Raw genomic sequence first — 13,853 nt, 5'->3', positions numbered from 1 at the left:
CCGAATGCCTCCCACACCCGGGTGTCTGCTTTGGCGACCGCCGCAGCTTCAGCCCTTCTGACCATTCAGCACCTGACTTCACCGCTGGTGTCCACTGACAACCTTCCAACCACAACTCCTAGCAGCTGCTTCCACAATGGAGATTTTGAACACTCGGATTTCATGTCCCCAGCCTCCCCAAGGATGCGCGAAAATATCTTCCAGAGGTGGAGCTGAAGACCTCGTGGACCGGGGCCTCAGCCAGACTTCATGTTATTTTGTCCATCCCTTTTATAATGGTAAGAACAGCTTAATGGAAGAACACCAAAAAAACATGAAAAGAGAAGTTGCACACTCATAACTCCTGAAACAAAATGGTGTCCACTCTTAACCTGGAAACAATTAGTTCATCTGCAGGAAATCAATTTATCATATAAGTCATTTATCATGCCAAAATGCCAATACATTGCTGATTTCAGCTTCTCATATGTGAGGATGTGCTGCTTTTCTTTGGTTTTATATCATCATAATATGAATATCTTTAGTTAATGGACTGTTTTTAGTCAGAGCAATTTTCAGCAATTTAGGTTTTCTGGCTTTTTATAGACTAAATGATTAATATATTAATTTAAAAATAATAATATAAAGATTAATAGATAGTAAAAATAACAGTTAGTTGCAGCCCTAGTTTGCACTGATAGTCTAAGCAGGACATTATCACAATGACTGATCTCTGCGATTTGAAAGTACCCTTTTTATAGATTATACAACCATGTACAACCATATGTCTCTGACACTGGAGTCTTCTGCTTTACCCTGAATAAAGCAGAATGTCTGTTTAAATTAATAAAGTAGCTGCACTGGAGTTATGAGTGCGTGACTTCTCTTTGTCTTTAATTCTCTGGTGGCGTCCAGGAGTGCAGTGCATTATGAAAGTAATTCTGAAAATATTAAAGTGTGTTTTGCCTGAATTAGAAGCAGCGGACTCATTCAGGGGATACCTTCAATGACATTTCTGGCTCCAGAGTGCAGAAAAAAAATGTCATTACGTCTCTGACAAATCTCAGGACTAATATTCGTAGAGGTAACATTAATCACTCCCCCGTTTTTCATATCACGAGCAAACACAAGGAGAGAGAGAGAGAAAAGCTTGGCCAACTGTACGGAGAGATTTAATGTTATTCTCTTATCCATATAAGTTTCACATCACTCTTTTAATATTCAACTCAGAAACACAAACAGTGAATAAAAAGCATTTATGTATGTCCAGTTTCTTTTCAAAAGGAAATTAGTTTTTTTTTTATTGGAGCAATGTCCATGGCAGTTCAACAAGAGAAACATCTGACCATAACAAATCCCATTTCAACACTTTGCTTTTTGGGTTATAAACAGTATGTGTTATTGATACCTGTATGACGAGGGCGAGCTAGAGTGTCAGTAGCAATAGCTTCTCACAGATCATACCACTGCAGTACTTGTCATGTCAATATTTATGGCATGAACAACAAGTCACAGCTTCACTATTTACTGACTAGTGATGGGTATTGTGCAATCTCCAAATGTAACTACATGGCCTTTATAATCCTCCGTTTTTTTTTACTAATCTCATTAAAACTGTTCATCTGTAGTGTATTGGTCCAAGAAGACAATCCCAGTATCTGCTTCAGAAAACCAGGCCGTTGGCAGCGCAACATTTCATATCTCACAGCAATTGAAATGTTTCATTTTGCCGTCCACTGTCCAAATGTGGATGTGTCATGAAGCTGTAGCTGAGACTGTCAGCACTCTCTTCCCTCTCCTGATTTGGATTAAAGCATGCAGAAAGTGAAGTTTCTGTTGAAGGGTGACTTTTATCTTAGGTGTTTTAAATTTCAAATTAAGAGTAAAAAAAAGCAAGACTGCTTTTTTTTTGTGCAAACCACAGAGTCAAGGTCACTTATTGTCACTCTGTCCTGGCCCTGATCAGCCATGAGCCGTCCCCAAAAGTGCAGTCCCAATGATTACTAAGGTGATGATGATGAGTATGCTTTGAGAAGCAGGTCAGCAGCCAGGCCCGGTGAGATGGCTCCTTTGGTGACCCTCTCCTCAAGGTGGGGTAGAGCCTCTCTGACACTGGGGTGATTCTGGAAATGGCAGAGGGCGTTCTCCTGGATCAAACTCCACATCCAAATCTTCTGCTGGGCCCTCCGCCGGCCCTGTAGTTCACAGTTGGCTAACATGGCGTCCCGGTACGACTCCATCTTGGCCCAGACCTCTGGGATTCCCTCGTTGGTCTGTGAGGAGGCACGCACCACCTGAAGAGGGAGTTTAGGGGGGAGGGGCGCGGGATGCATGTGTGAATTTAAAAAGGTCTCTTTTTCAACAACCAGGTGGTAGTCTGGACATTTTGACGGTTCAGCCTGAAGATGTCCCCAAAGGCACAGCAAACTACCGTCCATACTTTATTCAGTATAGAAAGTTGGAAATGTCATATGGACTTGTGTCTCGTATTTAGGATTCTGTACGGAAAAGCACGTCCTCCTTTGTCAAACCCTTGGACAGTACTGGTGCCTACAAATGGGGTGTTTACCGTGTTCACGAGAAGAGCCCATATGAATGCTCTGTGCAAGTAGCGACAATCTGGAATACTATGAAATGCAAGGTATTTTAAAAAAAAAGAAAAGTCAAACTTAGAATATGGTTAAAATTGTCCTGGTAGCCAAATGGCTGAGACAGATGATAGATAGCTAAAATGTCCCCAGTTTGATTACAGATGAGGACCCTTGTTGCATGTCATACCCTCTTCTTTCTCCCCTTGTTTCCTGTCTGTCTCTGTACTGTGAACTGTCCAATAAAGGCAAAAATGCAAAAAAAGTCTTTTAAATTGTCTATAAGTTGGATGGTATAGTTTGTTTGGGACTGTTAGGACATCTTGTGATGAATTTCCTCTTATTTCTTATCGTGATTTCACTTAGTATAGTGTTTTTTAAATAATTTTTTGGCAGTTCTTATTCATATTGGTCTTTTGAGTGCAACCCTGACACATTTACATACATTTTTTAAATGTCAGTGTTGATTAATGTACATTGTGTAACAATAAAAAGCAATCTAGGATATGTCTTAGATTCAGCAATATGTTGTATGTGAAACAGAAATGCCAAAAACAACTATTGAAAGAAATACTGTTTTACATTGCAAAACAAAACGATGTTTGACAAAGATATAATTTAAAGGTGCATTAAGCTTTGTTTTTAAATAATAAGAGCGTTTTGCATATACAGTAGTTAATTACAGTTGAGTCTGGGGCGTTTTTCCGTTCTATGGGTTCATTCTATTGTTTAAGGTTTGGTTACTTTTGCGATGCACCGCCAAGCTGTAAGAAGCCGTCATGTCACTTTACAAACAGCGTGAGTATTTGTCTCCCTATAACACCTTGTTCACACAAGCAATATGGGGATAAATGTCACTTATGCGCTTAGTTCAAGTGACTGAATGTCTCTTTTCAGAGCTTGTTGCAGTTTCAAGAGCACATGATGAAATTCAGGGTAACATTCAAATTCAACGCAGAAAAAGAAGTGAAAGAGCCTCAGATTTGGGAATACAAAAGAAGGCAGGCCATTCAGTCAGATGTCATTTAAGACCCTGAAACAGCATATATAAAAGTTTATTTTTATCACTTCATTACACACTTGAATGTGAAGGTGAATTAAAATAAGAAAAGGGAGTTTGGAGGAGGAGAGACGAGAGTAGACCTCAGTGCTGATGTCAAATAAAAGCACAGATACTCCACAATCTCCAGGCTGCTAAAGTATGATGAAATTACATGTATCATTTGGAGATAATTTGACATCAACTGGTAATCGACGAAGTTGAATGTGACAGCCTGATAAATGTTGCCGGCCTGTGATCAACAGGCAATTATGAATCCTCTAATTACATCATTAAGTTAATCATTTTACAAGGGCTTAATTTGAGTCTGATGCAAAAACAGGAAATCAAACTTAGTGAAACTAAATGTACTGCACGTTCACTAATTATCCTCTTTAAAGGGCTGGTTCAAACAAAAAAAAAAAAAACCTACTGGCGTCTAGCCATGCGGATAGGATTGGCCTTAAATGTCCATGTTTTAAGATACCGTATCTGTCTCTGACATTTCTTCCTCCACCACAGGACAATGGATTTGGAGCAATGAAAATTTTCATTTAATAATATTTTTCTTCCACAAGCAAATGTTCCTGTTTCTGTGCATAATCCATAGACCTCACTGTGAATAGTTTTCAGTGGAACTACTTTCTCCTGATGAATTTGCCTTTTATGAAAACTGTTGGACAGGTAAGTGAGAAAATACGTTTTTTGTAACTTGGGTCAACTGACCCTATAAAAGGGCTACTCCAGCAATTTAGTATGGCACTTTCTTAACATTGCAGGACTTGCCAGAGCAAGATCCAACACCTTTAAACATTCTTTCCACACAGAGACTTCGAAATGAATGTCCAAACTCAAACTGAGATTAGAAGTAAGTAGTTTAAGTAAGTTTATTCATATAGTACTTTTAAAAACTCAGGGTTAAAAAGTGCTTCAAAGTTTAAAAAAAAGCTGATAAAAAGGATTTTAATAAATATTTAAAGACAAGTAAAAATTGCTAAAGAATAAGAATAAATCGGGGCAAGCGATGAAGTTTCTGTGAGACTTCTTCCATCAGGAGACATTATTCAACAGTTCTCACAGGCTAAGCTGATTCTCTGTGAACACAGACTGTATATCAGAAGTGGACGTAGTCACCGTGAGGTCACCCATTGGTTTGTGGTTTGTTTTTGAAGTATCTAGTTTTGCATTTTGGCTGTCGCCATCTTGTTTTTTTGCAACTAGAAGCGACACCAGAGGGTGGAAAGAAGTACAACTGAACGCTGAATAAGACATTTTTAGGCGACCAAAATGTTAATATTGACTTTCATGAACTGAGAACACACTTTGAAAGGATTAAAGTTCTAAGACAAAAACACGGACAACTCCCAGACCGGACAACGCCGTGGTAGCGACCTGTCAATCACAAGGTAGCCCCGCCCTAAAGCATCCCCTGCTTTATGGTCTATTTGACTCTAAATGGGACCATAATTTACTAAATGAACATCATGCTGTATTGGAGAAGACTTGAAACTAGTGATTGAGACCATAAACTCATGTTTACAATGTTTACTGAGGTAATAAATCAAGTGAGAAGTAGGGTCATTTTCTCATAGACTTCTATACAATCAGACTTCTTTTTGCAACCAGAGGAGTCGCCCCCTGCTGGCTGTTAGAAAGAATGCAAGTTTAAGGCACTTTTCAGAACCGGAGGTTATAATATTGGCGGAGTGCACCTTTAAGACAAAGACATTAACAGAGACTACTACTGATAGGTGATTAGCTATTGATACTTTCAATTTGATGAGAATTCATATCGTTAGTAGAGATTCTACCTTCTTTCACGTGAGGATTTACTATTTTTCTGTTTCTTAGATCATTGTCAATTGAATGTTTTTTGGATTTTGGATTTGTTGGTCGGATAGTCCTCCCTGGGCTCTTGGAACTTTAGATGTTTTATTTTTTTTATATTTTTCTGACATTTTATAGAACAAACAATTAATTGATTGAGAAAAGAATTGTTAGTTGTAGCCTTAATTGTGAGTAAAAGTAGTTTATCATTAGGTCTCAAGATTTTTCACATATCACCAAGAACTTAGAAATCAAAGTCGTGTCATTCACGTTATATGTTTTCATGCTGAGCGAGGTGGACAACAGAGGGCAGACTGATGAAGATGAGAGATGGCGACAGACTAAATCATAGATAATGCTACTGTAGGCCAAACAGACAGACACAAAAAAGGGCAATACAGCAAAAGTAAGGATAAATACAGAGAGGAGACTACGAAGAGCAGCCTATCAGCTTTTATGTTGAGTGCGCAGGCTTCTAATCAGCAAAATGCATGACACAGCAGCCGAGTATTCAGAGCAGCAGGAGTAAGGGGGTGGGGGTGAGGAGAGGGGTGGGACGTGGGGGGTGTTTCCTGGCAGCTTGCCCAGTGGGCAGATGCTGCATTGGGCTGGGAAAACAAAGGGACAAGGCCAGCCAGGCAGGCAGGCAGGCGGGTGAGCTGGGACATGCGGGGAGGGGTGAGACACTGCAGTACTGAAACCATGATGCCATGACATCATCACCATCATCATCATCATCCTCCTCCTCCCACCCCCTCCTGGGTCAGCTGACCTCTCAGTGTGATGGCTTGTTGGGTCCACAGAGCAGTGATACTTCTGCTGCGACCGCCCAGTTAGGTCAAATTTTGAACACTTGTCAATTATCCTTTTTTATTTTTTTTTATAAATGCGTAATCATTGTGTTGCTGGCTCCCTCCCTCCCTCCCTGCCTACACACACATTCCCTTACACACACACACACACACCTTAGGGTTCCAGGACTTGGACTGTCTCCTGAGCAGCTTGAGTGCGCTGGTGTATTCAGTCTGGATCCTCCTGGCTGGCACCAATAGGTCTCCATCCGACTTCGTCACCACCACCAAGTCGGCCCTCTCGATGATGCCCCTCTTGATACCCTGGACAGAGATTTTGGCATTAAACATGGGGGGGGCATTAACCTCTCAGAACACTGTAAATAAATCTGATGTCTAGACACCTAATCTGCTGAGGGATCTGTGTACAGAGTGATGGATGGAGCCGCGGTTGGCTGCCAGTTTACCTATTTATTATTCTGATATTGTTGTTTTCTATCGATCCCTCACTGCTGTCAGCTTCTGACTGATCCAAGACAAGGAAAGCAGTTGAGCTGATTTGTAGCACTTACTCTATAAAGTGCCTGTCACCTGTTGAAATGTAGTTTCAGTTCAGGTCTTTGTATCCAGCTGGTGACTCGAGGATGGAGTTGCAGCTGTCAGTGTTGTTTGGCTTTATCCAATAAAGATGTTAGTTAAGTTATTTTGCTCTACTTGAGTCATGTAATGTGTCATATAATAATGCAATTGAAAATCTATATGTCACATAGGTTTGTGTCACTCCTGTAATTTATAATTTAACCTCTTCCACTCCTTGAGGAGTATTCCTGCATCCTGGGGTCCCTAAACAGTCTTGGAATTACATAAATTGGGTATCACTGTAAAGCTGAGACTGTTGTGGATCCAAAGAGCCCAACTGTATTCATGTGTGATGATGTTAGTCCCCACAGTAGCCATTTCATTTTAGAGAGACCATTTTTTTAAACTTGACTTCACTGTATAAAATGACCTGTTGTGACCTCTAGGATAATCACAGCTTCATGAAAATGTACAGCCATAAACTAGAGACCTAGAGCATTCAGAGGATGGATGGCTTTCCTAAGTAGATTGACAATAAAGGGGTTTCTGAGCCGTTTCCAGAACAGAAATGCTCGCCAAGCAATCACTGAAAAATGCAATCTTGCAGAAAACTCTAAATGTCAAAAGTTTTTGAAACCAAATCACAGCATGGCTTTTCTATGATGTTCCTCAAGGTCTTGGTGTCTTAATGTGGTATTTTGGAGGGATTATGATCATTTTTATCAATTCTCAAGTGATAAAAAATGATTAAATTTAGCACCAAATCTGGGTAACAAATGATATCAACCCAAAAATGTGGAATGGGAATGACCATCACATACTTCATTTATAAGGTTTTAAACCCTTCTACACGTTTACAATTAATTTGAAATAATCAATTAATTAATAATTTAATTGCATGTCAAATTAATTTTAAGGTTCTCAGCTTTCAGATAATGTACACCACTTCTAAGTGACATCTACTGTTGACTATTTATCTTCCTCTGAACAACCTCTGTCCCGACCCGACCCCTCTGAAACAGGGGGCGGAATGGTAAAGAGTTAAACAAGTCAAACTGTGCTGTTGGGAATACTGTACTTGCAATCTGAATAACATAAGTTTACTGTTTGTTTAAATGCTAGTTCAATGAATTTCTAATGCAACGTGTTTCATTTAAGATATAATTACAATAATCAAAACAAATGCCACTTGAGCTGCTGAATGTCCCACAATAATCAGCATAATATTAATCCTAATGAGTCAGGCTAATTAAGTCATTAATATAGCTAATTAATAAATTGATTAGCAGATAGCTTTTGTCAACATGCTCATCTTTACATACAAATGTGGACGCAAAAGTCAGTTTCTATTTAATAATGTAACTTGTAAATGTATTTATGCAGGAAGGTAATTCAAAATGTAGATTAGATCATATTTTGTCTCCATCACGTGTGGTGTTAAAATAATGAGGCTGAAATAAAAATGTGTTTTCACTCCATAAAAACTTTTTACTCAAAAGTTGTATGTGCAAAAGTAAACAAACGTATCTGATGTTTATAAAATGACAACAGCAGTGAAGAATAATATTCAGTAAACTGTTTTAATGCCACTGAACTTTATGACCTGCCAGATTAGACTTGAATATTATTCAACCGGGCACATCTAATGTTGTTTTTCTTCTAGCTTCTTACAGTTGAAACAATATCTGACACTGATGGGCTTGTTGCTGCTCATGTTTTTCACTGACCTGGAGTTCATCGCCCCCTGCTGGCGGAATCAGCAACACAAACATGTCGACCATGTCAGCCACTGCAAACTCTGACTGGCCCACACCTGGAAACAAAAACACAGATTGAAATGTCACCACTGATCAGCAATATGACTAAATAAAAGATTATTACTGCTACTACTACTATTTACAGCAAATCAGACTAATATAAGTAAATCAATGACCAAGTGAAAATCCTCAATCTAAAACTAAATCCACAATAAAGAGACACCAATTTGAATGTTGTATCCTGCAGTTGCATTACAAGTTAAATTGATTTTACAGTAAAAAGCAATTCACCCAAAGAATAAATAAATAGAAAAAAATAGATTTTTAATAATCATGAACCTCCACAAACTTCAGATTCATCACAATAAATAAAAACCTCAACATTTAGTACACTGACCAAGTTGGGTCTGTAGCACCGAGTATCAAAAACTCAAAAAAGAGTACCGAGCTTTACAACAAATACTTGCTGAGATTGTTACTCTTAATTTCTTATTCTTTTATCAGATATTTCCTGACTTCAAAACACAATTTTGTTAATTTTATACGGTATTTAATTTGTTCTTGTAGGGCTGCACGAAACATGGATGAATTAGTTAGGTTTGGCTTATTTTGTTAAACTAAAAAAAAGGATTGTGTCATTCTGGTATCGGAACATTTTGCATCGATACGCAGCCCTACTGCTGAACACCAAAAAAATGTGTGTTACCATTTTTCAGCTTTTTAAAGAAACAATTAACAGAAATGATAAGTTTAATATGATGAAGGGTTCAGGGAGAAGACGACAGGATGAAAGCTTTTGATTTTTGTATTTAAAAAGGAACAGGAAAAAAATCAGTTAACAGGGTGAAACCAAGATTGCTCCAAAGAAATCTGTCTTATGTGGATAAAAAAATACAATATTAGAGCCTGAGAGAAAATCCCCTTTGAGAATCACGGTGTCTTACCTACGGTCTCAACAAGGACAATGTCATATCCCGCTCCCTCACAGAGAACAATGGCCTCATTAGTTGTTCTGGTGACTCCACCAAGTGTTCCTGAGGCCGGAGATGGCCTGATAAAAGCGCTCATGTCCCTGGAGAGTTCAGTCATACGAGTCTTATCACCCATCAGAGACCCTGCAACAAGAGGGATGAGTCAGTTTGTAGCATACATTTAAAGGGTTATTTCTGTATTTTTCAACCTATACCCTATTTTCTCATGTTTTTGTGTCTAACTGACTAAGAGTGACAACAATTTCTGAAATTGGTCCAGTAATGAGGGAGAGCGCTGTAGACGGCAGCTGCTCACAGGCTGTAATGTAATCCTATAAGGGCAAGCTGGCAACGTCATTTCCGTCCAATAAAAGTGCTTGTTTTTGCCATGACAGGCTCTGATTGTTATTTTAAGCGTCTGACATTATGGAAAGAGTCTCGCTCAAGGAGAAGTCTCGTTCTGAAATCTCACGAGATGACGTATTGCTGAAGACAACGGTGGTGCTCTCCATAATGTTGTCAGACACGTATAATAACAATCTGAGCCTGTCAGTGGAAAAACAAGCACTTTTAGTGAACGTAACATCATTGACGCTGCTCACTTACCCTCGAAGCTGGTTTTACAGCTGCAAGTTACAGAGTTATCCCTCAATACTGAACCAGTTTCAAAAATTGTTGTCCCTATTCGTCAGTTAGACACAAAAACTTGGGGAAATGGGGTCCAGTTTCAAAAATACCAAAGTTACTCTTTAACATTGAGTAGTGTAAAAGTGCTGCTGTTGATTCTACAAATATTATAGTTGTAGTCTAATTAAAACATCAAAACGTACATAAAAAATAAACATCTTTACATACATTACGATGTCTCACATAAATCTATTGTGCATTGTAAAGCACCCAATCGCAGCTCTTCCTCAGTATCATAATATGCCGATGATCTGTGTTTACCTCCTGTAGTGCAGGAGGACGGGTCAACAGCCAGCACTGAAACTTTATGACCACGTCCTGTCAACATCTTCCCCACCACCTCAATGAAGGTCGACTTCCCTGCTCCTGGAGGACCGGAAAGACCTGAGAAATCAACAAAGGGATCAAATCATCAACAAATGGCACCAAGAACTGGTTTCTCTGACTTCATATAACTTTAAAACAGACTTAAATACAAGATAAGCAGTGTAAATCTCACCCTTACAGGTTTGAAACTAACACTGGTGACTGAACCAATGTAGCAGCTCTCTTAAATAAAACATGACAAGGTGTAGAGAGCATCAGCGTGGGAAATTAATGTGTGGTGCACTGCTTTCACTGACTGCATGTCATTTTATGAACAGACAAGCAGAATGATTTTAACAGCAATAATAGTGTCAGAAGGAACAAGCCTGTGTACATCGAAACTACGAATGCAAAGGTGCATGAAACATCCAGTGACCAAGTTTATAATTCTGTTGCACACTTTGTAGAAACCTTCTGAACATTCAGCAGTTTAAGTCAGTTTCCTTTTGGTTTTAGATCAACTTTTGAATCAATTCAGAAACTATAGAGCAATATTTTGTTCACAATTGTGGTGAGGAAGCGTTTTGAATTTGCTTCAGAATTTAAAATCATTGAAGTTATAGTATACAATGAACAAGGGCTGCAACTAACGATTATTTCCATTGTCGATTAATCTGTCGATTATTTCCAGTCGATTAATCGATTAGTTGTTTGGTCTATAAAATGTCAGAAAATGGTGAAAAATGTCGATCAGTGTTTCCCAAAGCCCAAGATGATGACTTCCTCAAATGTCTTGTTTTGTCCACAACTCAAAGATATTCAGTTTACTGTCATAGAGGAGTAAAGAAACCAGGAAATGTTCACATTTAAGAAGCTGGAATCAGAGAATTGGGATTTTTTTTTCATAAAAAATGACTTAAATCGATTATCAAAATAGGCAATTAATTTAGTAGTTGACAACTAATCAATTAATCATTGCAGCTCTAAAATTATACTGGAGATTCCTTTGTTTTGGATACTTTACTTATTTGAATACGGATTTGGAGGTCGATTACCATGGGGACGGTTGAAGGAGCTTCGAAGAATTCGGGTCAGCCCTAATATAGTGGTGTTATATTAGTTGTATTTTTTTCATTATATTATTGTAATCATCATGATTGATAATGTATATTTTCAAATGGTTTGTTTTGTGTTCAATTTATACACTTATGTACTCAGGCCTCTATTGAAAATGAGATCTTGATCTCAATGGGATTTACCTGATTAAATAAAGGGTTGAAAGGAAAATACTGAAAGGTGTTTCTAATGTTTTCACCCACCCCATTTACAAACTCGGTGGGATATAATGCAGTCCAGTACAACACCACCTATAAGTACGACCTCAATAATAAAACATATAGTTGAATTAACACCTCTCCCCCATGCCGTATGTGGCAGATCTGTTGTATTGGATTGCATTAAATTGCATTGGTGTACCTAATGAAGGGGCCAGGAAGTGTATAGTATGGTGCAGTTACTTTAGTGTTGTCCTGACACAAGCCCAAGCCCACCTTTGAGTTACTCAAACACAGACCACACACCTACTCTGAAGGCCACCGGCTTCCCTCCATTACGGCTCTCCTGCTCCCTCCTGTGGGCCAGCACCCTCTGCAGCAGCACCTGGGCCAGCTCTTTCTTCCTGGGATGCTGGGTCTCCACTAGAGTGATGGATTCAGCAAGAGACGCTCGCTGTCCTCCGATCAGCCCTTCATACAGTTTATTCAGCAGTCTCTGCTCAGGCCCACTCAGGTCCTGTATGTGCTGCTGCCTGAGGGCTGCTGCGCTCACACCCCGACGGTGCTGGCAGCTGTGACCCGGGATGCTGTTGCTCTGGTAACAGGTGTGGGAACCAGTCAGGACCCTCTGGTGGAGGTGGAGGCAGCATGTCCTGGTGGTGACTGACGAGGGAAGGGAAGAGATGTGGCGGAGGAGGGAGAAGCCAACACGCCGCATTTTATGGTAAATGTGGGGCACCTAGGAGGAGAAAGAAGACAATAAACAGTGGTGATTTTTACACTTCAGTTCAGTTTTTATGCACCAAATATCTGGAACAAGCTCCCAGAAACCTGCAGGACCAACTCCAACTCTGAGTTCTTCTAAATCAAAGATTAAAACTTTCCTGTTTGCTGCTGCCTTTTATTAAACCAGATAATGATCTTATACTGCACTAGAGCTTTTACTCTTATATGTTATACTCTATTTTAGCTTCTATCCTAGCTTTTATTTTTAGCTTGTTTTTATTTTCTAATCTTTAATGTTTTTATAACTGTTTAAATTATGTCTTAATGTTCTTTTGCACTTTGTCTCAATGTTATTGGATGTTTATGTAAAGCACTTTGAACTGTCCTGTTGCTGAAATGTGCTCTACAGATAAAGCTGCCTTCCATTACACTAGGTATTAATGTTTTTTATTTAAATGACAAAAGACAGAAGGTTTCCTGTCTCTCCCAGGATGAATGTTGCAGTATCTCCTGCTGACACATGTGTAGTTAGTTATCCAGCCAGCTGTGACATAATAAGGTTAAATAACTTGCATATATAATATATAATATCTTCCACTGGTCGTTAGACTAACATTATGTGAACGTTTGTCCGCCCTGTGACTGTAAAGACAGTTGTCACAGATATAGCTAATAAAAGAACAAAGTTAATGCAGATTGTTTGTTATGAGAGCTCACACTGACCTCGTCTCAGCTGCACGGAGGTGTTACAGGGTAACACATCCCCGGTTGTTTGTATCTTTCATCCTCTTCCTGTTTCCGGTGACGTAGAGCACCGCCCCCTACAAACAGTTCTTCTTCTTCTTTGGTGTTTATTGGCGGTTGGCAAACCATCTTAGAGGTGCGTTACCGCCACCATCTGGACTACTGGAGTGAGGAGCAGGAGACTGTGCAGAAACAAAATTAAAAAATAAAAATAAAATAAATAATAATAAATAAAGAAAAATAATAATAATAATAATAATAATAATAATAATAATAATAATGAGGAAAACTCTAGATTCGTTTAACTAAAGCAGTTTCCCCTAAAAACTGAATAATAATAATTTCGTATTTTTGTATTATTATTGTTTGTTTTTTTGTTATGTGTGTTTTTTTGTTGTTTTTTTAACTCTATTCTTTCTTTTTGTCATTATTATTATTATTGTTATTTTTTTTTCTTGGTTTTGTTTCGGTGTTGAATGTTGAGGTTGTTTTCTCCAGTGTACTTGATGGGTTTGTCTGTAAGCTCATCTACTTAAAAGTTGGTTTATAGACTGTTGTAATTACGAACAGTGGATTGCATATATG

General features: G+C 38.8%; 1 protein-coding gene across 1 annotated transcript; it reads right to left on the bottom strand.

Annotated features, from left to right (window-relative positions):
* Positions 1-1,129: 1,129 nt before the first annotated feature.
* Positions 1,130-13,380, bottom strand: mmaa (metabolism of cobalamin associated A). Its single transcript, XM_074629420.1, has 7 exons — positions 13,248-13,380; positions 12,105-12,537; positions 10,480-10,602; positions 9,505-9,675; positions 8,531-8,616; positions 6,399-6,548; positions 1,130-2,273 (listed from the first exon to the last, which is right to left on the bottom strand). Exons 2-7 carry the CDS (start codon positions 12,514-12,516, stop codon positions 1,983-1,985), a joined length of 1,233 nt encoding a protein of 410 aa, XP_074485521.1. The 5' UTR covers positions 12,517-12,537; positions 13,248-13,380; the 3' UTR covers positions 1,130-1,982.
* Between the last annotated feature and the right edge of the window lie 473 nt (positions 13,381-13,853).

The sequence above is a fragment of the Sebastes fasciatus genome, chromosome 3 (assembly GCF_043250625.1).
Source record: "Sebastes fasciatus isolate fSebFas1 chromosome 3, fSebFas1.pri, whole genome shotgun sequence".
NCBI classification, from domain to species: Eukaryota; Metazoa; Chordata; class Actinopteri; order Perciformes; family Sebastidae; genus Sebastes; species Sebastes fasciatus.
The sequence above is the reverse complement of the archived record's forward strand: the minus strand, read 5'-3'. Positions and strand labels throughout refer to the sequence as shown.